The 27,770-nt window shown below is 37.9% G+C and overlaps 1 protein-coding gene across 1 annotated transcript in view; it reads right to left on the bottom strand.

The window, feature by feature from the left end:
* The window catches only part of Wls (Wnt ligand secretion mediator), a 113,306-nt gene that overhangs the window by 70,345 nt on the left and 15,191 nt on the right, over positions 1–27,770 (bottom strand). The window contains exon 2 of the mRNA XM_028862601.1: positions 5,986–6,258. Coding sequence (XP_028718434.1) covers positions 5,986–6,258 — 273 coding nt within the window. The remainder of the gene's footprint in view (positions 1–5,985; positions 6,259–27,770) is intronic.

The raw sequence follows: 27,770 nt of genomic DNA, 5'->3' as shown, positions 1-27,770 counted from the left end.
GAATTTAGAGTCTCAACAATCTTTAAAAGTTCAAAGTTAAAGGTCTCTTCTGAGATTCATGCAATCTCTTAACTATGCTACAAAATTAAAATAAAAAAGATTACATTTTATACACAGAATATACATTACAATTCCAAAGGTAGGGAAGGAAGCACAGTGAGGAAATACTGGACCAAAGCAAGACCCAAAACCAGCTGGTCAAACTCTAAACTCTGCATCTCCATATCTGATGTCAAAGCACTCTTTTCTTTTCCAACTCCATTCAGCTTTGTTGACTGCAACACACTTCTTTCTCTTGGGCTAGTTCCACTCCCTATTAGCAGCTTTCCTTGGTAGGTATTCTACAACTAAACCATCTCCAACATCTTGGGGTCTCCAAGGCAATCCAGGCTTCACCTTCACAGCTTTATGCAGTGGCCTCTCTAGTCTTCCATTCAGGGACACCACTAACACATGCCTGGCCTCGGTGGCTCTTCTTAGTTCTAGAGGGAGGTTCCATAACTCCTTTCTTCTATCCTTGACTCTACAGTCAGAACCACATGACCAAAGCTGCCAAGTTCTGCTGCTTGCTGGAGCTGGAACATGGTCCCCTCATTCAATTATATATCTTCACTGACTTTCTGTTTTCAAATGGTTTCCTTCATTGCCTATGCTTGGCTGTCCTGAAAATCTGTAGACCAGGCTGGCCTCAAATGCAGAGACCCACCAGCCTCTGCCTTCTGAGCACTGGGATTAAAGGTATGCACCACCACATTTGGACCTAAGCTGTTCTTTAATTCCTTTTTACAAGTTGGAAGTTTAGCTGTGTGGGGTCTTGCTCTGAGGTTACCACTCACTTTCTTCCATTTTTTAATCTATTTATCTTCTTTAACACAGGACTTAGCTCTATTCCACTTCCTGGTGCCCCCTTTTTTCCTCAATTTGTACAGTTTGTATTTTTCTTTCTTAGCTTGCTCCTTTTTATTATAGATCTTCATTAGAGTGACCACAAATAGCTACACAATACAGTCTATACTAGGCTGTTTTGAGATTTCCTCTGCCCACAGAATTAACCCAAATCTCTTCACTTTAGCCTCAAGGGCCAAAAGCAGCCACTCGTCACCAAAATATCACAAGAATGATCTCTAGCACATACATTAATATTCTTCTCCTTTGAAACTTCTTGAGCCAGGCCCCCACAGTTCAAATCATTCTTAGTACAAGAATATTACAAAAAAAACCCATGGCTGATCAAAATGTAGAGAACAAGATATCATAGGGTTCCCAGTCCCAACTGATACATCTACAACACAATTGTAAAAGATGGGACAGAAAGATTGAAAGACCCAGAAGAATAGGATTTTGCTGTGAAATTCTTTCTCCTAGTAATGTCAAAGAGGCTATACTCATGAAGTATCACCAACATGGCTGCCTAAATGAAATCTGAACAATGAGGGCACCAATCAACATACTAACATAATAGAGGGGAAGTCATGGGGTCTCAATGCTAGACAAAGAAGTATAGGCAACTGGGGAATGCTGAGACTGGGAGAAATAATCTTCCCTAGGGATGAGCCCTTCAATACCAAGATCAGCCTGAGATCTTACACATGCAGGTAACTTTATACAAGCTGAGTCAGTTGCATTCATGTATTTACTTAACAACTTTTTATAAATTGAATGGAATGAAATTTAGAAATATATTATCAACTTCACATAAACTTATCAGAAGCGGTGATTTATTTTATTAAATAACTTTAATGCCAAAAATGAAACCGATTATAGGTCAGGCATTTTACACAACACAAAAGTCAGAGTATCAAAATGATCCAGGTTTTCCCACAACCGATAAACAGATCCATGCTCTAAAAACCTAAGTATTGCACCAAATAATAGCTGCTATGGCAACAAGCTGTTATTCTTAGCAATGCATCACCTTTTCAGTCAGCTGTAAACATCTCAGCTATAATTTACTCATGCAAACAATATTTAAGTAGCTGTAACCAGAATTAGTGTCACTGGCTATAGAAATGCTTCTTGAATAACAAAAGTGTTGTCTTGGAGTAGAAAAGGGGCAAGCACCTCCATCAGTTGTTTGATATCCTTTTGTGTAGCAGAATGATCTGATCCAAGAGACATTTTTATCCATAGCTTCCTTACACACAAAGCTAAAGTTTAACAAATATAAACACAATCACAGTCAGGGAGCTGATCTACCAAGGAGACATAGAAAATAATTCAGTTGTGCTAGGTTGTCAAAGAAGACATTGCTCAGCCAATAATGGAGTTGAGAGAATATAAACTGCATTTACAAAGGAAATAAGAAAACATCTAGGAAGGCTCTAGGGCCATGTAACAACTGGAATGTCTAAGCTGAAGAATGAAAAATAATGAAAAATGCATTTAGTCTATCTTCAAAGGTCCCCATAGTCTATTACCATCTCAACAATGTTTAAAAGTCCAAAGTTGAAAGTCTTTTCTGAGATTCATGCAATCTCTTAACTATGCTACAATTTTTTTTTTTTTTTTTTGCATTTTCTCACATCTATGGGAGAAAGTGAGAATGATAAAAGAAGAGGGGATGGGACTTAAGGTATGGTTCAGTGGTAGACCATGTGTCCAGTATCCATGAGGCCCAGGGCTCTATCACTATCATTTAAAAAAAAAAAAAAAAGAAAAAAGAAATAAAAAGAACATCAGTATGAGCAAATATGTTAACAGAAGTAATCTCTGGACATGTTCACAGAGTATGAGATTGTTTGAGAATGCAGAAATATATGCATGTCAATTATAAGAAATAAGGCTGTACTCTGTGGTGGTAGTGCATGCCTTTAATACCAGCACTCAGAAGGCATAGGTAGGTGGAACTCAGTAAGCTCAAGGCCAGCCTGGTCTACAGAGCTAATTCCAGGACAGCCAAGGCTACACAAAGAAATCCTGTCTTGAAAAAAACAAACAAAAACAAATAAGGAAAGAAGGAAGAAAAGAAGGAATGAAGGAAGGAAGAATGGATGGAAGGAAGCAAGCAAGCTGCAAAAAAGCTTTGGAACACAATGGAGAGAACTCTGAATTGTCAAGCCTTATTTGTAGGTCATCAAACATGTTTTACACGGGGAAATGACTAAGATTAAATGATAAAATTCTTTTGTAAAGACTTAATTCCACTAACCAAGAAGTAGAACAAAAAAGAAAATGGTCTGAATTTCAGGAATGACTTTTTTTTTTAAATTTTGAAATTGCTTATTCTTCAAAATTGTTTGGTTAATTAGATATTTTTATTCAAATTTTGCACATAAAAAAGTGGTTCAGAGAAGTTTTATAAGTTGCTTAACATTGTAGAACTTTAAATAAATGTTGTCAGAGGGTAGTCCAATGACTCAGCAGGTAAAAGTACTTGCTGCATGTGATGGCTCATATGTTTGAATGCTTGGTCCCAGTTAGTGGAACTGTTTGGAAAGGATTATGAGGTGTGGCCTTGTTGCACTAGATATAGCTTTGTTGAAGGAGGTATGTCCCTAGAGATGGGCTTTGAGTGTTCAAAATCCCATGCCAGGCTATTGTCTCTCTATTTGCCTGCTGTTGGCAGATCAGGATGGATGTTAGCTTTCAGCTATTGCTCCAGCCCCATGACTATCTGCTTCCTGTCATGATGATCATGGACTAACTTTCTAAAACTATAAGCAAAACCTCAATTAAATGGTTTTTTTGAGACAGGGTTTCTCTGTGTAGCTCTGGCTATCCTAGAACTCATTCTGTTGACCAGGCTGGCCTTGAAGTAAGAGATTCTCCTGCCTCTGCTTCCCAGGTGCTGGGATTTAAGGCTTGTGCCATGCCCAACTTAAATGCTTTTTTTAAGAGTTGCCTTAGTCATGGTGTGTCTCTTCACAGCAATAGAACAGTAACTAAGACACTACATAAGCCTGATGACAAGAGTTCTATCCCCAGAACCCAATAGGGGGAGGAGATAACTGTCACTTAAAAATTGTTCTCAACTATGTTCATAACAGCATTATTCATAGTAGCTAGAATGCTGTGGATATCGCTCTGTATGCTATGAATGTGTTGCTCTGATTGGTTAATAAATAAAGTGCTGATTGGCCAGTATCCAGGCAGGAAGTATAGGCAGGACAAGCAGAGAAGAGAATTCTGGGAAGAGAAGACTGAGTCAGGATGCTGCCAGCTACCGACATGAGAAACAAGATGTAAAGATATCAGTAAGCCACGAGCCATCTGGCAAAGTATAGCTTTATAGAAATGGGTTAATTTAAGATGTAAGATCTAGCTAGCAAGAAGCCTGAGCCAATAGGCCATACAGTTCATAATTATTATAAATTTCTGTGTGCTCATTTGGGTCTGAGTGGCTGTGGGACTGTGAGGACACAGGAGCCAGGTGGGCATAGGAAACCAATCAGCTACACTAGAACCTGGAAACAACCTAGATGCCCTTCAACCAAAAAATAGATAAAGAAAATGTGGTACATATACACAATGGAGTATTACTCAGCTGTAAGAAACAATGACATCATGAATTTACAGGGAAATGGATGGAACTAGAAAATATCATCTGGAGTGAGGTAACCCAGACTCAGAAAGACAAACATGGTATGTACTCACTCATATGTGGATACTAGATGTAAAGCAAAGGATAACCAGACTACAACCCACAACTCCAGAAAAGCTAGGTAAAAAGGAGGACCCTAAGAGGGACACATGGATCGCCCTGGGAAGGGGAAGTAGATGAGATCTCCATGAGTAAACTGGTGGGGGGGGGCAATAGAGGGGAAGAGATGGGGGATAAGAACATGAGGGAATGGGATTGTCTAGTTGGGGGGAGGGATGAAGTGGGAGAGCAATGAAAGAGATATCTTGATAGAGAGAGACATTATGGGGTTAAGGAGAAATCTGGTGCTATGGAAATTCCCAGGAATCCACAAAGATGACCCTAGCTTAGACTACTAGCAATAGTGGAGAGGGTATCTGAACTGTCCTACCCCAGTAGTCAGATTGGTGAATACCCTAACTGTCATCATAGAGCCTTCATCCAGTAACTGATGGAAGTAGATGCAGAAATCCAAGCCAACCACCAGGCCAAGCTCTGGGAGTTCAGTTGAAGAGAGAGAAGAGAGATTATATGAGCAAGGGTGGGTCAAGATCAGGATGGGGAAATCTATTGAGACAACTGAACCAAGCTCATAGGAACTCACAAACTTTAAACTGACAGCTGCGGAACCTGCATGGGACCAGACTAGGCTCTCTGCATATGGGAGAGAGTTGTGTAGCTTGGTCTGTTTGAGGAGGCCCTGGCATTGAGATCAGGAGAGTTCTTGAGCTGGCTTTCTGGAACCCATTACCCATGGCGGGGTGCCTTGCTCAGCCTTGATGCAGGGGAGAGGGGCTTGGTCCTGCCTCAACTTAATGTACCAGGCTTTGCTGACTCCCCATGGAAGCTCTTACTTTTTTGGAGAAAGAGATGGAGGGTGGACTATGGGGAGAAGCTGGAGGGTGAGAGGGAGGAGGGATGGGAAGGGGAATCTGTGCTTGATATGTACAATGAGTGGAAATTTTTCTTAAAAAAAAAAAAAGAAGAAGAAAGCCTAAAAAAAAAATTGTTCTCTAACCTCTACACAAGCACCTTTGCACACATGGGTGTACACACAAGTTTTTAATTCAGGAATTTATCTCATGAGTATTCTCAGGTCCATTCTCATAAGCATTCTATATACTAACTTATCATTTGGCATAAACATGAACACAGGGGACAATGAAATGGATCAACAGGTTTGACTGTGGGCAACCTCACCAGAACCTAAGTGATCATCTACATGTAAAATGAAGTAATACAGATATTTGCCTTAAGGGATTTTGAAAGATTAAGTGAGTTAATTCAGATGAAGGGCTCAGAAAATGCACAGGAGGCAGCAAACAGCTAATAACTGAGTTGCCATCATCATTCACACTCCTAGAAAGGAAATATCCACAGGTGACTAAAGCAGTTGGCATACTTACTGATTTGGTTGTTCAGCTTGAAAGCAATGTCAAGCTGTAGGATAAACAGCATAAACTGGAACCATGGGCTCATTTCCATAGAAGGGAGGGGAATGTGCACAGAAAACACAATGTCATTGGCTTCAATTTCCCTTGGAATTGCTTCCTCGATGTCTCGGATCTTGTCACACTTGTTGGGTCCCCAAGGCACCAGCCATCTTGTCTTATGGTGGTTCTTACGGACATCCACACATTTTATTGACATGTAGGGCACTGCTGTCGTGGGTGCTGGAGCTGAAAAGATAATGTTTTCCTGTTTAGAAAAGAATACAATGAAGTAGTCATTTCTAGAAAATACTCTTCAATTGTGCCTTCCTTCCAGTTGTACACTGCCATCTACAGCTGGGGAACACTTGCTCTCTGAGATCCTCCAAATCCAAGTGAGGACCCTCCTGTCATCTGCAGAGGGTCACAAAAGTATCTCCATAAGCCTTCCCATTATATTTCCAGTTAATTACAGTACACACTTGTAAGCAATCTAATTCAGTTACGGCCTCCATTCAAATCTTTGTCACAAAATTCCAATGTGCCCCAAGAGCTAGGGACTAAGTGAGGTGCACTGCAGAGACCAGTCTCTGAACTCAGATGCCAGGTCTGAGACTTGATCGACAACCTAAGTTAGTTGCATCTGTGCTAGCTTCAGGACCCTCATCTAAGAAACAAGTTGGCTGTCTTCTAAGGTTTCTTTTAGCTGGATGATTCCCAACCACTGCCTTTGATGTACAACTATGCTGACCTAGAACCCCACTTAGCTTGGTACTTATCTGAAGATGCATATTTAAAGACTGATACTTCTAAAACAAACTAAAATATTACCCATGTTTATCAAGAGAGAAAATAACATTTGAATTATATAATATAGGAGCACTGTTTTGTTACAAAATGATTAATATGACTGTAATAGTAAAATTGCAAAATATAATTTGAAGTTTAAAACTTTTGCCTAAAATCTCCCTAGAGGAAAGTAACTACTGTTACAAAATCATTAAAACATTATTAATCTTTACTTAATATGTAATATATTAATATCTATATTAATGGTAAATGTGTTAATATCTTAATATCTATATTAGTGGTAAATATGTTTTTAGAAAGACTAGAAAATAACAAGTAAAAATGCTAGGAACTTCCTGCACTCAAGAAAAATAACTGAAAGCCCTTGGGTATTGGGTGTTGACTCCATCAGCACGGTATCTCTATGGATTCATGCTATGGGAGTTTTTTTCTCAAAACTCAAAACCATATAATCACAAATACTTTGTATACATAATTTATCTAAAGTCATCTTGTCTAGCATATTATTAGAAATGAGTCAATCAAACATTGGTTATTTTGGTCAGCTAAACAGTTTCCTGATGTTAGAAAGACTAAATGACACATTTAATTGGACCCTTTTTAATGTGGTTGGAAACTAAACAGTGAGGCAAAAGTCATAAATTCCACTTTAAGTAACATAGTCAAACTGACTATTTGTTGCAAAAAATACTTACATTTCAAAACCTCTCGTCTCCCAAAATGAACTTAACCTTTTTCATTTATTTTATTCAGTTTGAAAAACAAGTATTTTACTCCTGAGACAAAAATAAAAATAACTAGCCAAGTTCCTCAGCTGAGCTCCAAAACCACATTCCACATGGAACAACAGAGCACTGGACACCAGACAGTACAGAGACTGCGTTTCGGGGCTTGTGTGGGAGGCTGTGTAGTCACCAACCTGGTTTCCATTTTTTTTAACCCAGTGTATCACCCACAAAGTAAAATTCCTAGGAATACTCATATTCTTAACAGATCTTAGCAATGGACTTCAAGAAGCTTCAAATGTATATCTTTAGCTATACTACAAGAATGAGAAATATTTTTATTCGCTGGAATAAGATAGCCTAAAAATCATTTAAAACTTGAAAACTGCACATAATTAAACATTTCAACCTTTTCTAGTAGTATCCAAAAGGAAAACAATGTTTATACTATTTGAAAAATTAAATGACACACTGGTGTTCAAGCATAGACAGAGTTCCTTTGGTGATATCTTTACAACTGAGGATGGCATCTTACCTGCAGCTAAGAGTAGATACTCAGTGTCTACAGCATGTAAAGAATACAGAAAGCCAAGGGTGTGGCCTGTTTAGAAGGTATTTCATCAGATGCAGCCAAAATTGTTACTACACAAATCATAAAACAGTATTTGAATAAAACTTTGTTTGAAGTGAGACAGGCATGGTGGCACACAACTTTAATACTAGCATTCAGGAGACAGAGGCAGGAGGATCTCTGTGAATTCAAGGCCAGTCTGATCTACAAAGTAAGTTCCAGGAGAGCCAGACCTACATTGTGAGATACCATCTCAACAAAACAAAACAACAACAAAAACCCCAAAAGTTTGAACTTTGTTATTTTTGAAAGTGATTTTATAATGACAAAAGAACTAAACAGAGAAAGTTAAAGTTATCTGCAACTTTTGAACAAGACAAAAGTTTTGGCTGCATCTGATGAAATAACTTCCATAGCAGGCAACCAGAACAAGAGTAGTCCACTGTATTTACAATGAAAGTCTTAGTTCCTAATGTGATTCTGAGGATCAACAGTGTTAAAAAGAGAGACAGGCAGATCTCTGTGAGCTCAAAGCCAGCCTGGTCTACAAAGCAAAGGAAGGCAAAACAGTGTTAAAAAATGGGGTTACCTAGATTCAGGTCAACAAACCAAGTCATGTTTGATCAAATGAAAAGTAAAAACAACCACTCTGCAGTATTTGAAGGCTAGTAAAGCAGGATTATTAAACTGCCTCACATATTATAAAATTCCTCTGTACACATCCATAGAATATAACTTAATTGGAAATATAAGGGCTAGAAGCTGATTCTACATCAATACAATTTAGCAAGAAGGACACTGTAACAAAAAACAAATATGTCCTGTCACTGTAAACTGTTAACCTCTCATATTGGCACCTATGAACACTGAAGGTATGCATGCAGGTAAGCTATAGAAAGCATTCATAAAAATGTTGCCTCAGTCTTTGCTCTGTTCTCATTACCACATCAAACACAGGCCAGATTTTCTTCCTTTATCTGTATTTCAACAGTACTTTTGACTCCTCTTATCCATTACAGTACTCATATTCTGAAATATGATAGTACACTATATTTAATTTCAAAGTGATATGAAATCAGTGAGATGTGACAAAATTAAGGTTGAGAATCCACCTCTTAGAAAATGATCCTTTATGGTGATATTTTATTTGTACTGAAATGTGATTTTAATTGTATGTTAATAAAGTTGCCTGGGGGTCAGAGCTAATAGCAAGCCATCGCAGAAGCTGGGCAGTGGTGGTGCATGCCTTTAATCCCAGCACTTGGTAGGCAGAGCTAGGTAGATCTCTGTGTGTTCAAGGATACAGCCAGCATGGAGACACATGCCTTTAATCTCAATACCAACCATAGAAGACCTGGAGGTCTGTACAGACAGGCAGTGACAAGGTGGTTATGTGGTTGGGTTTACAACCAATGAGAAGGCAGAACAAAAAGTCTTTATAAAGACAGACACACAGGAAGTAGGTCTCTTTCGGAGAGGTAGGACCACCGCGATAGTGAAGGGTAAGGTTTTTAGCTCTTAGCTTGCTCTGACCTCTTGGCTTTTATCTCTGTATTGGCTCTCTGTTTCTTATTTAATAAGATGGTTGGTTACATCTACAATCCTTCAGACACATTACTTCATACCCAATGGTTGTGAGGACTCACTATGTGCTAGACACTGTCAGCTGCTGGAGTAGACCTCTAATAATAGATACCAATAGCGTGAAATATATGAATGATGAGGAATATAGATAATAGGTAATTACTGTAAGTTTTAATTATAATTGTGATGAATGCTACATTTAACAAGAGACAGGGGAAGAGTTAACTATTTGAAATATAGAAGGAATGAGAAGAGTAAAGTGATAGACAAATTTCAACCATCATCTCCAACTTAACCCTGAATAAAAATGTAATCCAATAACAACTAAGCCTGCATCTATTTTGGAAGAAAATTAATTGGCTCCAGTCAGCTTCCTTTATCTCAAATCATACCTTGGTTTGCAAGTTACTTTCTAGCCAACCACTACCGTTTTCCATTCTCAAAGCTGAGTCAATGTCAAATCATTGGCCCTATTCCTTCTAGAACCTGCGATTGAAAGATGCACAGGGAGAGACACAAGAGTTGGTTGCTTTCTACAAAAGTTAAAATAAAAGCAAACAACATGCTGAAATGACAAATAGTTTCTGTTTAAGTCAACAGGGATTTTTTCTATTTCTTTGGTTTTAGAACAAGCAACAAAGCATCCCTTTGCAAATATCAGAGCACTGGACAGACAGTGACATCACGACAGAAAGCTGTTCCTACAAGGGTCTGAATAAAGAGTTTTGGCTGTAAAAGAAGTCTGGAATGGCTTACAGTGTCTACTCTTGAAATAGAGAAAGTGTGAGCCCAGAGAGCAAGGGGACCACTAGGTTAGGAAACATTAAGCAGACACTTTGCCTACAGATGCCCATGCTTGAGTTTGGAAAACTAGAAAGAACACTTTTAATTAACTCAGACATCTCTTGCTATGTAGCTCTGGCTGGCCTAGAATTCAGAGATCCACTTTCCCCTGCCTCCCAATGCTAGGGCTAAAGCCATGTGTCACCACCACATTTGGCATTAGGAGGAGCATTTCAATGGATCACAGCCCTTTGATTTTCTAGCCAAGGGCATGTTCCTACAATCATCTTGGTTTCTACTCTCAGTAGTCCCTACTCAGCTCTACAAAGCACTATAGAAAAGGCACAATAAGACACACACAAAAAAAAAACCAAAGAATTTTTATTTAGGGACTCTTTTAAGATCCTCCCTCCCTCCCTCCCTCCCTCCCTCCCTCCCTCCCTCCCTCCTTCCCTCCCTCCCTCCTTCCTTTCATCCTTCCCGCCTTCCCTCTCCCTCCCCCGAAACTGTACCTACTTAAATGCAGACAGAAGATCAGCTGGGAGAATAAGGACACTCCAGAGGGTGGTCTGAATGGGAATGGAAGAACCCCACTTCTCCCACAGAACCTTTGAAATCTTAGTTATCAGGTCATAATAACCTTTCCCTAAATTAGATCAGAAATGCCTACCTTACAGCAAAAATGATATTTGAAGATTAATCTGTTTGGGCTGAGTGGAAGGAATATGGAGAACAAATTGGTTTGTGTGGGTAACTGGGTTTACAAACATTAATAAGCAGAACTTTGAAATTCAAAAAACATAATGATTTGGAGTGAAATAGTCAACAACTTCAGAAATATTTTATTTTTCCAAGAGAACTTAGCAATAAAAATAACAAAAAACAATGATGCACAAATACTTTCTTCTATGACTCTAAAGGGGGGTTAAGTTAACTTTTGAATAATCTCAGTTAAAAACATACTTACTGTCTCTACACCTTTAAAAATATAAACAACTGCTAGCCAGTGGTAGTGTATTCCTTTAATCCCAGCACTCAGGAAGCAGAGGCAGGCCTGTGGGTTTGAAGCCATCCTGGTCTAAAGAGCAGGTTCCAGGACAGCCAGGTCTTCACAGAGAAACCCTGTCTTGGGGGGTGAGAGAGGGAGTGGGGATGGGGGAATATATCTAGGACTTCATAGTTTCACTTTATTTTCTCCATTTTGTTCTACAAAATAATTTTAGGTTACTAGAAATATTAGCTCACATTTCATACTAAAGGGATAACAAACAGACTGATTTAAAATAATAACAGAAGCAATATATGGATAATTCCAAATAGCCCCAAAGCTCTTTGTTGCCAAAACAGAATCCTATCTAAGTTTAGAACTTGGCTTTTAACTGTCTTAGCCTAGCCTCAAACTTAGAAGTTGATTTTCAAAGCAATTAATTGAGACATTCCTCTTGGCCTTTCCTAAGTTCAAAAGCCTTAATTCTGCTTAAAAAGAAACACATGAAATAGATTGTACAACTTAAGTAGACAGATAACACTATCTGGTTGAACTGTAATGTTCAAAACAGTTAATAACTCCACCACTCATTCCTGTGCATCAGCCATCCCTCTAAGATAAATTCCTGAAAACAATGTTGTCATCCTCAGCAAATATTTAGGTATTAGGAGTGTCTCTGAATGACAGCTCAAAAACTTAAGCTACAGAAAATGCAAATACCTGTGTTAAACTGATTTAGCATTTAGGAATTAACTAACTCAGTCCATTAATTCCTTGAATGAAACTGTTCTGTAGCTATAATGTTCAGATACATGTTTTAACATTGCCATTTACTTTAAGGATAAAATTATCATGCATTTCAACCACGCTAATTAAATCTTACCAGATTACTGAACAAATTATTACTTCACAATTAATAACAATTACTTCAAAGTAAAAGTGTATCTGCAGAGACTAGACCTAGAGATAGGACTTTGGGAATTACCTTAGCTATACCCTTGTGAGTGGAATGAGGTACACTTAGTGAGATGCAATTCATTCCTGACAGCAATTTTTTTTTTTTGTGGTGGGGGTGGTTCAAGACAGGGTTTCTTTTGTAGTACTGGCTATCCTGGAACTCACTCTGTAGACCAGGCTGGCCTCAAGCTCAGAACTCAGAGATGTATCTGCCTCTGCCTCCCGAGTGCTGGGATTAAAGGTGTGCTCCACCGCCCAGCATTAAAAGCATTTCTTGACAGTCACTTTCAATGAATAATCACACTAACATCTGTTCTAGGGAACATATTTATTGAATAAAGCAAGAAATCCTCTACTCTAAATGACTACCACCAATGCATACTAACAAATTTTATATTCCTTATGCCAACATATAGATGTTCTTACATGCACCCAAACAGTAGCACACCAACACACACCCATGTATACAATAAAAATACAGATGCAGATATACAAAAACAGGAATGCACATGCATTCACATACCAACACATAGATGTCTACACACTACACACACACACACACACACACACACACACACACACACACCATGCATGCATAGCAATTCACTGAAACACATACCATACAGCTGGGCATAGTGTCACACTTCTTTAAACCCAATACTGAGAGACACGAAAATATGTGGGTTTACACATACACTCCACATGGAAACACACAGACCCATACGTGTGCCCATATGGTGACATATAGATACATTCACCTACATGCAATACATAATACCCATAAAGAGCAACATATACACATACCCCAACACACAAATGTATATACATGTTAACATGTATGCACCCTACATAGCAACACAGACACAGAAACACCAAGTACACACACACAGTAATAGACAAACACAAATGCAAATATACCCCACATAAGAGCACACAGGTGTATCTACATGGTAATATACAGATAAATATAGTAAAACAGATGCGCATACTCCACATATCAACACAAGGATACACATGCATGGCAACATACAGGAATACACATATATATACACAGGGCCACACACAGGTGTACACCGTGAAGATGAGTTAACTGAATTGTTTTACTTGACAGGATCTAGAACCACTTTGAAAATAAATTTCTGGGCATGTCTGTGAGGTATTATCTCAATTAGGCTAATTAAAGTAGAAAGATCCACTTTAGGTGTAGGTGACATCATTCCAGTGGTTATTCTTCCTCCCCAATTTCAGAAAAAGGAAACAGTAATCATAACACCCGAGTTCATCATTTCTCTGCTTCCTGACTGTGGATACAGTATAAACTGATATGGACTGTCTAAAACTATAAACAATGGACTGTACTAAAACTATAAACAATGGACTGTACTAAAACTATAAACAATGGATTGTACTAAAACTGTAAGTGATAGACTGTACTAAAACTGTAAATGATGGATTGTACAAAAACTATAAATGATGGACTGTACTAAAACTGTAAATGGTAGACTGCACTAAAACTGTAAATGATGGACTGTACTAAAACTATAGATGATGGACTGTACTAAAACTATTAGTGATGGACTGTACTAAAACTATAAATGATGGACTGTACTAAGACTATAAGTGATGGACTGTATTAAGACTATAAACAATGGACTGTACTAATACTATAAATGATGGACTGTACTAAAACTCTAAGTGATGTACTATACTAAAACTATAAATGATGGACTGTACAAAAACTATAAATGATGGACTGTACTAAAACTGTAAATGATAGACTGTACTAAAACTGTAAATGATAGACTGTACTAAAACTATAAGCCAAAATAAACTCTTCCTTCTTTGCTTTTGTCAGGATGCAATCAAAGCAAACAGAAAGGTGGATAATGTGCACATGTGTACGGTAACAGATGCACATGCATCCCACAGGTTAGCACAAACAACCAACACGTTAACACACAAATGTACTCACAGTGTAAACTATACCCCTTACATGGCAGCACACAGATATACACATCTCATGGTAACCCACAGACATACAATCACATGGCAACCAAAAGATAAATATACCCACACAGCAACACACAATCCATGAACATCAAAGTTGAATGAAAAGTAACTTTCTGTAGCAAACACTTACTAAAAATAGTTCACTGTGACATAAAGCTATGAGTGAATAGCCTAACAGTATAGTTTTCGAAATTGCAACAAAGTTATATATTTCATTCTAATTACAAAAAGTTTAAAAATATTTTGTGTTTACATCTTAAGTAGATGAGTATTTTAAATGGTTGGTCTGTAATCTCAATAGAATAAAAGAATTACTTTATAGAATCCACATGGCAAATAAGCAGCTACACTTGGTTTGCATTATTTGCTTGGCTTAGATCCTCTGAATTGAGTGTTGGAACCATGGAGAAAAAAATCAAAGTGCTTTGGGACACTAAGCCAAATTCTTACGTAGCATGTGAAATTCTATGGTAAACATGAAATTATTTTAGGCTGAAGACTGGTGCCAGTTTTTTTTTTTTTTCTTTTTGAAAAAACAATAAAACACACATAAAAGGCTCTGCAAGAGGTTCAGGACATAAAATCTGCCAGTCATTAGACATGCTAACTAGAACTGTAACCCAATGGCCTAAATTTGGATTACAAAAAAAAAAATACTTACCTTTAATATCTACCAGTAAAGAAAGGCTGAATCAAGAAGCCTGACAGAAGTATATAAAATCACTAACTCTAAGCTATATTTCTGGAAAAAGTCTGTTATTATATTACTCTATGATGCTTACAACAGCAAAAATTAAACGCACATGAAATGAGTACAAAAGGCCTCCACAGAAAGACCAAATGACTCATCTGTTAATGCTCACTGCTCTGCAAACTGGACATTTGAGCTACATTTCCAAGCCTGTGCAAGTGCCTCAAAATTTGCAACTTGTTAGCTAAAAGGTTATGTAGAATGCAGCCACAATCACCTATGAAAAAAAAAGTGTCACCTTGAGTCATAATCACAAAACCCAGCATAGGTATGCGCCAGTTTTTGTATGGGAATCCCTCACAAGTGCCTTGGAAGTCCTCAAAACTGCTTTGGCAGGCTTTGGATATGAGGAGCAATAAAAAGTAAATAACTGGGCCAGGCGGTGGTGGTGCACACCTTTAATCCCAGCACTCGGGAGGCAGAGGCAGGCGGATCTCTGTGAGTTCGAGGCCAGCCTGGGCTACCAACTGAGTTCCAGGAAAGGCGCAAAGCTACACAGAGAAACCCTGTCTCGAAAAACCAAAAAATAAAAAAAATAAAAATAAATAAATAAATAAATAAATAAATAAATAAATAACTGGTTCTACTTTTTGAACAAGCAAGTCACAGCACACATTACACTGGAATTTTAGAGCTAGGAAACCCAAAATTAACTAATGTCCTAAGAGAAACAGCTGCTGTGAAGCACAACTTTCTGATATTGGCTATTTACAACTTATTATCTGGCATCTATCATCTATATATAATAGATGTTCTGATTTTATCTGTGTCATTAGCACTAATAAAGATGAATCATAAATAATATAAATCACTTTCACTTTTATTTAAAGAGTTACATAAAGAGAAGACAAAATATGAAGCTCTTGAAAATATATTAAAGTCATCTAAACCTAATGGACACTCTCCCATATTTAATGGGTTCTTTTGGGATGGCAGACTAGAAGAGACATGACTTGGGGTAAAGAATCAAGTGTTGCTATTAGAAAAATATATTTGCAAACTTTGTAGACAAGAATGAAAAAATAATTAAAAGTTAGAGACAGGTTGGCTTCAGAGCAACCTAATAAAGAATTTACTGATAGTTCGGGGAAGCATATAATAGTGCATTTTGGCTCAGGAAAGGGTGAGTTCTCCATTCACAGTAAATTCAGGGGGAAAATGGATAAATAAGATAGCATAAACTAAAACAAAAGTTTCATTTGGTCATATCAAGATGATAAATTATCCTATGTATGTATGTATGCATGTGACATGTGAAGGAATGCAGAATTTAATGTGCAGTTAATAGCTGCAGTTTATTGATTTCTCTCCATTTTCTGACAAGTTTCAGTAGGCATGTGTAATCAAAGAAACAAAGTATAGCCAAACAGCACCTGTTAATGACCTATCTCAATTTCACAAATTTCCAGAATCATCATTTCCCTGGTTGTTCAAAGACAAGGTGAACCCTTACAATTTGTGAATTCCTATAATTAAACACAGGTAAAATTTAAGGGTGATCTATAGTTTTTGGAATTACTGTGTTTCAATCACTATGCAAATGTTAAATATTTTAACACTTATACCACTTCTAGGTTCTAACTCAAGTGCCATTTCCTTTGCCTAATTTGTTAAATGCTAGGAGCCAACATCTAAGGATTTCTCTGATTTCCTTTCAGTAATAGTAAGTAACCATTGCATCTTCTGGTGTCAGTGTTATCTGGTCAATTTCCATTACAACATTCTATTGAACATGTAAACTTCTGAACACTAGGAAATTATAAACTTCTAGAGCAGTGGCTGTATCTTCCTTCTCCTTAGTATCCACGGAGGTTTAAACGTAAGATCTTCAAACTTGAACTAAAGTGCAGGTCTTTGTGGAGTCCTTATGTTATAATGAACTGACTGACATTAAGTACTATTTAATTTATCAACATATTTTTATCACACACTTTGTAGGTATCATTGCAAAAATGCCATAATGGATTAAGTGTGTGGCCTTCTTGTATTAATGCACATTGAAGATTGATACAGAGAGGAAGTCTGGAAGATACCATAACTATCTTTCACACTGCCTGGGACATAATACACACAAGCCCAACCCATGCTCCCTTCTTACAAATACTTTATATGGCTCTTACAAGTCTGTGTCAGTAAGTTTATAGCATGAATACTACATTTTGAGGATTAAAATGAAATTTTAAACTACTACCTCAGTCTACTAGAAAAAAAGTTCATTTACATGTCAAAAGAAATAAGAGACAATGGTCAAAAATGTAGTTATTTTTGAAATAGTGCTCCCAATGTTTGTGGCCAACATTAATGTTACAGTAGAATGTTGAGATAACTGTTTTTAAGCATAGTTTTTTGGTTTTGTTTTGTTTTGTTTTAATAATGAGACTCTCAAAAGGAAGGACTTTTTAACTAACTCCATAACTGTTCTTAGGCTTGCATGAACACAAGACAAATGAGACACAAAATAGGGCAAAATGTCCACATCTCAGCCTTAGACACATATAATTAATGGTAGTAGGCTTGAAGATTTTATGACATTTTTATACACATTCTTACGAATATAATATATGGATCTGGGGCTGTGGCTCGGTTGATAAAGTACTTGCTAAACAAGCATGAGGACCTCAGTTCAGATCCCCAACACTCACATAAAAGCTGTACATGACAGCATGTGCCTATAATCCCAGCACTAAGGGAGGAAAAGACAAGAGGATCCCAGAGGCTCACTAGTCAGCTGCTCTAGCCAGGTTCCTGTCTCAAAAAATAAGATAGCATAGTAAAAGTAGAAGACATCTGAAGTTAACCACTGACTGCCAAACATGCATGCATAAGCAAACATACTCACAAATAGATACATATAACACATAAACACACAAATAAAAAACACATAGAAAATATCACCCATTTTGTTGACATCCTACAAGCAACCCTACCAATTGGAGTCTTTGGGTTTTTTATGAGATACAACCAAAAGAAGGGACAGGTAGAAGAAATTGACAAAGGTTATGAAAAGGGTTTATTCAAAGATGAATATGCTGGAGAGATTTTTGGAAGAGAAGTTAGGACCAACAAAGTGTCTTGGAACAAAAGGTAATTTTGTATAAACATTGCTACAGATTTAATATCCTCTCCATTGTGTGTGGACAATGCAAATCAAGGGAAGAACTTTTTATATTATATAAAATTCACCTTTGGCTGTCGATTGTTTCAGGTTTTTTTTGGGGGGGTGGGCAAAATAACTACTTAGAAACTAGAACAATTGAGTACAGGGCAATTAGAGAAAATAAAAGGTATAAAAAGTGGCATGTAAACTCTAAGAATAATTTATTTAATCGCACATGAAAATACTGGAAGAGTTAGCATCTTAGAACACATGGGGTTAGACCCCTTTGATGGTGGAATTATAGTTGCACTAGATTCATTTTAACTTACTGTTCAAAGTCTGAGCTTATCACCCAGTGCTGTTCTAGCTTTGACTCTCTTAGCTTCCCTGACTGTCCTACCCTAGGATTTTCACCTTAACCCTGGTTGAGAACTCTTGCTTTACCCAATTATCCACTCTTAAAAGGGAAATTTAGGGTTGGAGAGGTGGCTCAGTGTTGTTAGCACGTTGCTCTTACAGAGGACCTGACTTCAGCTTGCAGCATCAGCATGGTAGCTTACAACGCCAGTTCCAGAGAGTCCAATGCCTTCTTCTGACTTCTACAGACACCAGGCAGGCCCGTGCTACACTTACATGCAAGTAAAACATTCACACCACAAAATAAATAAATCTAAAAAAAATAATTAAAAAGAAGAAAAATATATACTTCTTTCAGTCATTCCACAACATTCCTTATGGAATAACTACGATTCCAAGTCCCCAGAAATCCACACCCATTGTAGTTATTGGATACGTCAACCTGCCTGCATCAGGTTGCCATTTACAAATTATGAAAGACAGCAGCAGCTACCCATTTGTACATCATTTCATAAGTGACACAGATTCTAGGAGTTTAACAGGAACTGTTTTCATTTTTACATAGATGTAAGTAGTAAATAAAACTCTATTTAGAGATGAGTAAAATGAGGATCTGAAAACTACCTATCCTATGTCACAGTCAGTATTAGTAAGTATGTAGCTATACTGGGGATGAACTCAAATTAATCTGGGCCCAACTGGCTCTCCTAATGAGAAAAGTGGACAAAAAGATGCATGAAAAATGCATGTGCCGTATGTCATTTGAGTTAAAATGGTGAGGTCAGTGTCCAGCTTGTATGAAGTTGTATTCACAATATGGAGTTGACCACCATCCACAGTTTTGCTGTAAGGACATATATTGACTTTTAAATTATGGACTTTATACTGAAAACAGGAAAACTGTGTGTTTCTCTAAGTAAAAACAAGCAGTAACTGGTTACCATGGCAGTGAAAGTACATTTAACTGTGATGCAATCATCAGAAAAGCCATAGTGAGCATGATTAGGAGTCTAACTAAACGAGACAAGGTGTATCTCATGCAGAGAAAAAAGTCAAAGGAGGGAAATAACAGTCATCTTCAATTATGGGAAATACTACCATGAAATAAACAGGAAACACATGTTCTAGATTACTCCAAATGGAAAATCCAGGATTCACAAATAGAAATTAAATGTGATCCCAGAAACACTTTCCACTGAAGGGTAAGAAAGCGTGTTCATTCATAGCAGTGTTTAAACTAGATTGAAAAATTGAGTGAATTGAAACAACAGGTCACCAGAATGGAAGGTCACTATAGGAAGACTAGTATAGGAAAGACAGGACTAGAGAAATACCCAGGTTCTTCCCAAAATAAAAAACTCTGTTGCTCCAAATAATTAGCAAAATGTGGATTTGCTGTTGAAAAAGGGAAATGGAAAGTAAGGCTAGAGATTTCCACTGAGAAGAAAATACCAGCAATTGTTCACATAAAAGGAAAGGAAGACTTCAGCCTAGGAGGAAAGTACATTAGATGATAAAAGACCCAACAGGAGAAGAAATTTGTTAGAGATCATTTTCCATCTGTTTTGAATAGATAATCCAGGGATAGGAAAGTTGGTGCTTTGAAACAAAAATAAAGCCAAAAGGCCAAGATCTTTTCACTGTATTCCAAATATAAGACACTCAGATGCCTAGGATTTATGACCACTTTGTTATTAGGCTTAAAAATTGTTTCATTTGTTAAAGACAGATAAGTGAGGAATAGCTACATAAAAATAAATAGGCAGACCCAGACTACTGTTGCCTTTGTTTTCATCATTCCTTATTTCTTCAATACCAACAACTCATTATAAAACATCTCACCACTAGACTGAAGGACTGAATGGATATAGCAGAGATAAGTTTAAAGTTTTTTCTTTCTAAATCATCCACGCTGCAAATTTCCAAGCTTGTCCTCATAAGTACTAAAAAATTAACCTGTAGTGGTACATGTGGTGGTATTATGTTCCCCAAAATATTGTGCACACTAATAAACTTATCTGGGGTCAGAGACAGAACAGCCACTAGATACAAAGGCTAGAAAATGGTGGCACTCACACCTTTAATCCTAGCATTCCAGAGGTAGAAATCCCTCTGGATCTCTGTGAGTTCAAGACCACATTGGAAATGGCCAGGCATAGTGACACACGCTTTAATCCCAGAAAATGAGCCTTTAATCCCAGGGAGTGGTGGTAGAAAGCAGAAAGGTATATAAGGCGTGAAGACCAGAAACTAGAAACATTTGGATGGTTAAGCTTTCAGGCTTCTAGCAGCAGTTCAGCTGAGACCCATTCTGGATGAGGACTCAGAGGCTTCCAGTCTGAGGAAACAGAACCAGCTGAGGAATGGTGAGGTGAGGTAGCTGTGGCTTGTTCTGATTCTCTGATCTTCCAGCATTCACCCCAATAACTGGCCTCAGGTTTGATTTTATTAATAAGAACTTTTAAGATTCATGCTACAGGTACACATCTTTAATCCCAGCACTTGGGAAGCAGAGATAGGCAGATCTCTGTGAGTTTGAGACCAGCCTAGGCTACAGGGCAAGTTCCAGAACTACCAGGGCTGCACACAGGGCTGTCTCAAAAAAAGAAAAGAAAAGAAAATTAACCTGTAGCAAGGTATATAACCTCCCTTGTAAAAAGATACATGCTGAAAGAATAACAAGTTTTCCTTAACAACAACAACAAATCTATATTGTTCACCTTTCCCTACTGAATATGAATAATACTAAGAGAATTTCTGCTATTTCTTTATCTGTAAGGCACTCAGAGTATTTACTTAATATAATATCTTTCACAACACCAATTAAGTGAGCATTAAAGATTACTATCCTTTGATTTCTAAGAAAGGAACTACCACAAGATAAAGCAAGTTTTCCAAATTTATCCAGTAAATGAGATGATTTAATTCTCTATTCAGAATTTATTTTAGAGACTTAGTACAAAGTGACTCAACTCTGGTAAATTCATCAAAATTCCCAAATTTTACAATTTTTTTCCTATTTTTCAATACCAATCAAATTTTACCATCTAATTATAAGCTGGCCACCATGAAAACCTTGGGCAGGGCCAGCACCATTACTATTAGTTACCTACTTAATCAGTAGAACTTTATTCTGCCTGGCTGCCTCTGGAAAAATTTTAACCACTCAATTAACTATGGCATAGTTGGCTTAACTCAGACGAAACAGTGAACCAAACGGCAATAGTTTTTAAAAGTGCCTCTCCATTCTGGTTACAAAGGAAGCATGATTAACGAAGTTCGCTTTGTGTCCAAGCTCCATTCTGAGAGACAGAGAAAGAGCTTACTGCTCCCCAGCTCCTTTCTGATCACCGAGTCCTTTCCTACTTGTGCCATCACCCACACAATCTGTTCACAGCCCACACAAACAATCAAGCCAGTCTGTGGAGAGTTCCTAAAACATTTATGTGGTAAAAACAGACAAAACTAGCAGAACCTCATCTTAAAGGATGATGGGACATTCAGTAGAAGAGTTCACAAAGGGAAATACAGACTGAGGCCCTAAGCTGAATGGATTTGCCCACAATGGCTAACACAATGCCAGTCCTTATGGGGACTTGTCAACTTTCTGGTCAATTTGCAGCCACCTCCAGCTTTTGCCCTCCAAACTCTGTTTCTTTTAGAAGTATTTTTTGTTATTTTGGCTTTTTGAAACAGGGTTTTTGCTGTGTAGCCGTGGCTATGCTGGAACTAGCTCTGTAGACCAAGCTATCCTGGAACTCTGAGATCTGCCTGCTTGTGCCTTCCCCACCACCATCACCAGTGTTGGGATTAAAAGCATGTGCCACCATTCCTGGATAGAAGAATTTTCTAAAGAAATGCAATGAATAAGTAAGGAAGTCCAAATCAGTGACTTAAGGATACTTCAGTTTTTCTAGAATTTAAAATGTAAAACCAAGTCAACCAAAAATCTAGTTCCAAATAAACAGCTCAAAGGGTTAAACTATGAATATAAAACACTTAGCACACTGTCTATAGTGTAAGTGGTGCTCAAATAATATTGCCTGATTATAATCATATTTTGTTGTGTAGTGCTAAACAATATTTTTATAATTATCTCAACTTTTCTACTCACCTAAAATACTTTTACCTTATCTGTACTTTGGTTCACTGTTAAAATCAGATGCTTCACATGCATTGTCTTCTTTTGCAATAGGGTACAAGGTAAAGCAAGCTTAGATCTCACAGTTGACAATCAGTCAACTCATCCCAGTGCATTCTTTCCTTAGCATCACAGATGAACAGATGATCCTGTCCCACGACTCTATGTCTTCCAGAATTTTGTGAAGTGGAAAATATGCCTTAATCATCATCAAAATAGACCTCTGATCAGCGTTTAAGAGCACTGGTTGGCAATCTTGGGATGCTCAATCATACAACAAGGGTACTTGCTCAAATATGTTCAGAGCAGCATTATTCATAATAGCCAGAACCTGGAAACAACCTAGATGCTCCTCAACCGAAGAATGGATAAGGAAAATGGGGTATAGTTACACAGTGGAGTATTATTCAGCTGTAAAAAACAATGAACTCATGAAATTTTCAGGCAAATAGATGGAACTAGAAAAAAATCATTATGAGTGAGGTAACCCAGACCCAGAAAGACAAACACAGCATGTACTCACTCATAAGTGGATATTAGGAGTAAAGTATAGGATAGCCAACCTAAGATCCACAGCCCCAGAGAGGCTGGATAACAAGGAGAGCTCAGAGAGGGATGCATGGATTTCCCTGGGAAGGAGAAATGGAGGAAATCTCCTGGGTAAACTGGGGGCAGGGTGGTGGTGGTGGTGGTGGAGGAGGAATGGGAACTTGAGGGAGCAGGTTGGGCAGGCTGCATGCGGAAGGCGAGTTAGGGTGGTATGGAGGGGGAGTAAAGAAAGAGACATCTTGATGGGGGGCATTTGGGGGCTAGGGAGAAACCTGGCACCAGGGAACCCCCCAGGAATCCATAAGGATAACCACAGCTAAGACTCCTAGCAATAGTGGAGAAGGTGCCTGACCTGGCCATCTACTCTAATCAGGTTGGTGACTACTCTAATTATTATCAGAGATACTCTATCCAGTAACTGATGGAAGCAGATGCAGAAATCACAGCCAAGCACTGGGCTGAGCTCTGGGAGCCTTGCTGAAGAAAGGGAGAAGGGATTGTACAAGCCTGGGGTATGATGATTGGGGAATCCACAGGGGTAAAACAATTTATATATAAAAAAGAGCACTGGTTGGTCTTTCAAAAGACCTAGGTTCTATTCACAGAACCCACATGGCAACTCACAGCTGTCCATAATGCCAGTTCCAGGGGATCCATGCCTTCTTCTGGCCTACAAGGTACCAGACATGCACATGATACACAGACATACATATAAAATAAAACTAAATAAATCAAAATAAATGTCTGATCCACAGATAAGCAAAAAACTCAAGATTTACCCTACTGCCTTTAATAAAAAATGCACGGGGGGGGGGGGGGCGGGGGGGGGGAATGGGAAGGTGCAAAGACCAACACATTTGGTTCTGAGGAAAAGCATGCCCTGTTTTAATTGACAAAGGAAATGTCTCCAAGCAAAGACAGGAAGAGGCATGAAGGATTAGATATCCAAAAAGGCAAATGACACTCAAGCCAGATTTCTTCATACTAGACACAAGGCTTTTTCTATTTAGTTCATTATTAACTTAGAACATGAATGATATAAATCTTGTCTTCAATTATGCATATCAAATTGTATTTCAAATAATCACCCAATTTTTGAAAATCTATGTCAGACTCCAGTTATTCAGTGATATCTTTTCTTAAAATAAGCTTAGTGCTTTTGTTGGTCTATTTCAACTAACTTGGCCCTTAACAGCAATTGTTTTCTTGGTCTTGAATTGAAGTTGTTGAAAGACAAGATTTAGGTATACATACTCTACTATAGCCCAGAGCTAATCCAGTTAGAGAACTGTAGTAACATGCTGAGTTGCTGTTTATTCTGCCTCATAGTCTCTAGCCTGTCTTAAAGAAACCTCGAGAGTCATCATAAACACTAATGAAATTTCACAGCCATCCACAGAGGAACTGTTCTGTTTGTACAATCATTAAAAATTCTCTTCTGCCTTCAAAAAATTGATTTCAGCTGCTTGGACACCATGTAGTGGTCTATCTTTCATGTGTATATGAAACTCAGAGCATGTGCTAGAATGAAACTTTGTTTCAAAGTCAGAAGTTTAGCCAAATTCTAAGAATTATCACTTACGACCTTCACTAGCAACTCAATGCTGAACAGTGATACCTAAACACACACACACACACACACACACACACACACACACACACACACACACAATTTCAAATAGTTTTTTAATTACAGTACCTAACACATTTTTACAGGAGCTCCATTCCAACCAAATGTTTGCAATGCAGCAATGGTTTCCACTAACCTTAATTTTAAAACCACATGTAATAAGCACAGTAATCTTAACTGTGAGAGATAAACTACTCAAAGATGCTTGAGCAAAAAAATTAAGCCGGGCGGTAGTGGCGCACGCCTTGAATCCCAGCACTCGGGAGGCAGAGCCAGGCAGATCTCTGTGAGTTCAAGGCCAGCCTGGTCTACAGAGCAAGATCCAGGAAAGGCACAAAGCTACACAGAGAAACCCTGTCTCAAAAAACAAAACAAACAAACAAACAAAAATTAAATCAGGTGAGCATAATGGTGCATGGCTATGCCCCCTGCAAACAGAACGATTCAATTCTGAGGCAGCCTACATTACACAGTGAGACTCTGTCAAAGGGAAGAAAGAAAGAGAAGAAAGCAGGAAAGAAGAAAAACCTATCAATCATTTAGTGATTTAAAGTTCCCACTAAGTGATCTTTAAATGGTTGTTTTGAGAAATCAAAATATGTCAAGAGGTTTTATTTCTATGATTAAATTCTACCTCTTGCTGGTCGGTGGTGGCGCACGCCTTTAAGCCCAGCACTCGGGAGGCAGAGCCAGGCGGATCTCTGTGAGTTCGAGGCCAGCCTGGGCTACCAAGTGAGTTCCAGGAAAGGCGCAAACCTACACAGAGAAACCCTGTCTCGAAAAACCAAAAAAAAAAAATAAATAAATAAATAAAATCTACCTCTTATTTTATTAGACTCCAACAAATTAACAGGCTTGTGATTTCTGAGTTTAAACTCAGAATGAAAGAAAAAATATGCTTCTTCTTGATGGCCTCCACCAAGGTCTCAGAATCCACTCTGATTAGATAAATTTCAGCCATGCATTCATGGCAGCTAGACTTGACTTGGCTTCATTTCTATCACTGGAACCAAAAGAAAATAGTCTCGGAAGCCATATGGATTAAGGAGGGAAAGAAAGTACAAAAAAAATAATTCAGAGTCCTGCTACCAAAACAAACAGGTTGAACACAGGGAAGGCACCACCTCCAATGTTCTAGTTTTTAACTTCTGTTTTTACAATAAAACACTCTGACCAAAAGCAACTGAGGAAATGAAAGGGTTTAATTTAGCTTATAGGTTATAGTCTGTCATTGAAAGAAATCAGCGAAGCAGAAATCATGGAATAATGCTGCTTGCTGGCTCAGTTGAAGACCTATGCTTAGCTAACTTTCTTATACAGCCTAGAACTACCTGCTCAGGGGATGGTGCTGCCTACAGTGGACTGGTCCCTTCATCAATTAACAATCAAGCAAATCCTCCACAGACATACCCACAGGCCAATCTAATCCAAGTAATTCCTCAACCGAGAATCTCATCTCTGCTGACTCCATGTGGCGTCAAGTTGAGAGCTGAAGCTAACTAAGCTACCCCTCAAAAACAAAACAAAACAACAAGAACAAAAAACATTAAAAATAAACAAAACTTCCAGTAAATCCTCCTTTTCCTAATTTTCAAAAACTTTCATTCTTGAAATGACAAACTTTGAAAATACAACATTGAAGGAAAGAAGCAACTAAGCAAATCAAGTCACTAAATAGAAAGAGGCTCACCTTCACATTTAACCTTCATATTTAACAGAAGATTATAAAAGAAACAAGGAAGATATACTTAGCACATTAACAGAAACTTTAAAAATTTAAGAAATGCCCAATATTAGCCAATAATAATAGAGTTGTGCACTCCTAGACTTAGCTAGTCGGTTGCGTGGTGATCATCAGTCTTTAAAGGTAAACCCACAGACTTGAAGCTGCTAATTAAACCATAAATATGTGAATAATAGTTCAACTATGAAGGTTTTCAAAATATTTTATAACAGCTTCTAGTCTGAAAATATTGAGAACTCAAATCAAAGAACTCTGAATAATTCAATTGTGCTGTTCTGTGACACATCATACTAACACCCAAATGGCCATCTATTGGCATGGCATAGTTAAGAAAAAGTCACATCACAGAATTAATATTGTAGGTGACCAAACTTCAGCAAAACCTAGTCAACTGGTTTTGCCCTTTTCTTGAGAGTATTTTCTGGCTCCTCCTTAAAATTTCCCCAAATACCTAAAGAACTAGATTCTGCTTGGGAACATTGAAAAACACTTTACAACCTGAAACAGACCACATTTTAAAGGGACATCCAATATTTGTTCACTGAAGCAACTATGAGTTAAATGGAGAAAGACGAAGAAAAGACTACAGAGAGCATTTACTTCTCCTAGAGGAGAGCTCAGAAAGTAATTTGGTAATTTCTACAACAAATAATTCTACATTAAAAAATACAACTATGCCACTTTACTCTTTTTACACCTGTTCCCATGTAGCAAATAAGATTCCAAATTTCCAAGTTTTAATCACCACAAATCTAGTGCTTTCCCAAACAAAACACACCATAAACAGTTCTTTTTTCAGTTTCCATGACTTTAAATTTGAAGATCCCTGGTGGACTGGCCTATCTTGGAGTGCTGGCAAGATCAAATGAGGTGATTTCTACAAAAGCACTTTGAAGAAGGATAAAAGCTGTCTATAAATGTAAGGTATTAGGAATATCAAATGCATCTCCTAGACTTAACATACACTCCATAAAGCATGATAAAGGTCATGACAAACCTTTGGTTCCTGCATTACCTCCATTTTTTTTTCCCTATTGTTATTTCTGAAAACCAAATGTTTGCTT

Source organism: Peromyscus leucopus, chromosome 6 (genome assembly GCF_004664715.2).
Source record: "Peromyscus leucopus breed LL Stock chromosome 6, UCI_PerLeu_2.1, whole genome shotgun sequence".
In the NCBI taxonomy this organism is placed as follows: Eukaryota; Metazoa; Chordata; class Mammalia; order Rodentia; family Cricetidae; genus Peromyscus; species Peromyscus leucopus.
This window is presented reverse-complemented; position numbering and strand designations above follow the sequence as displayed.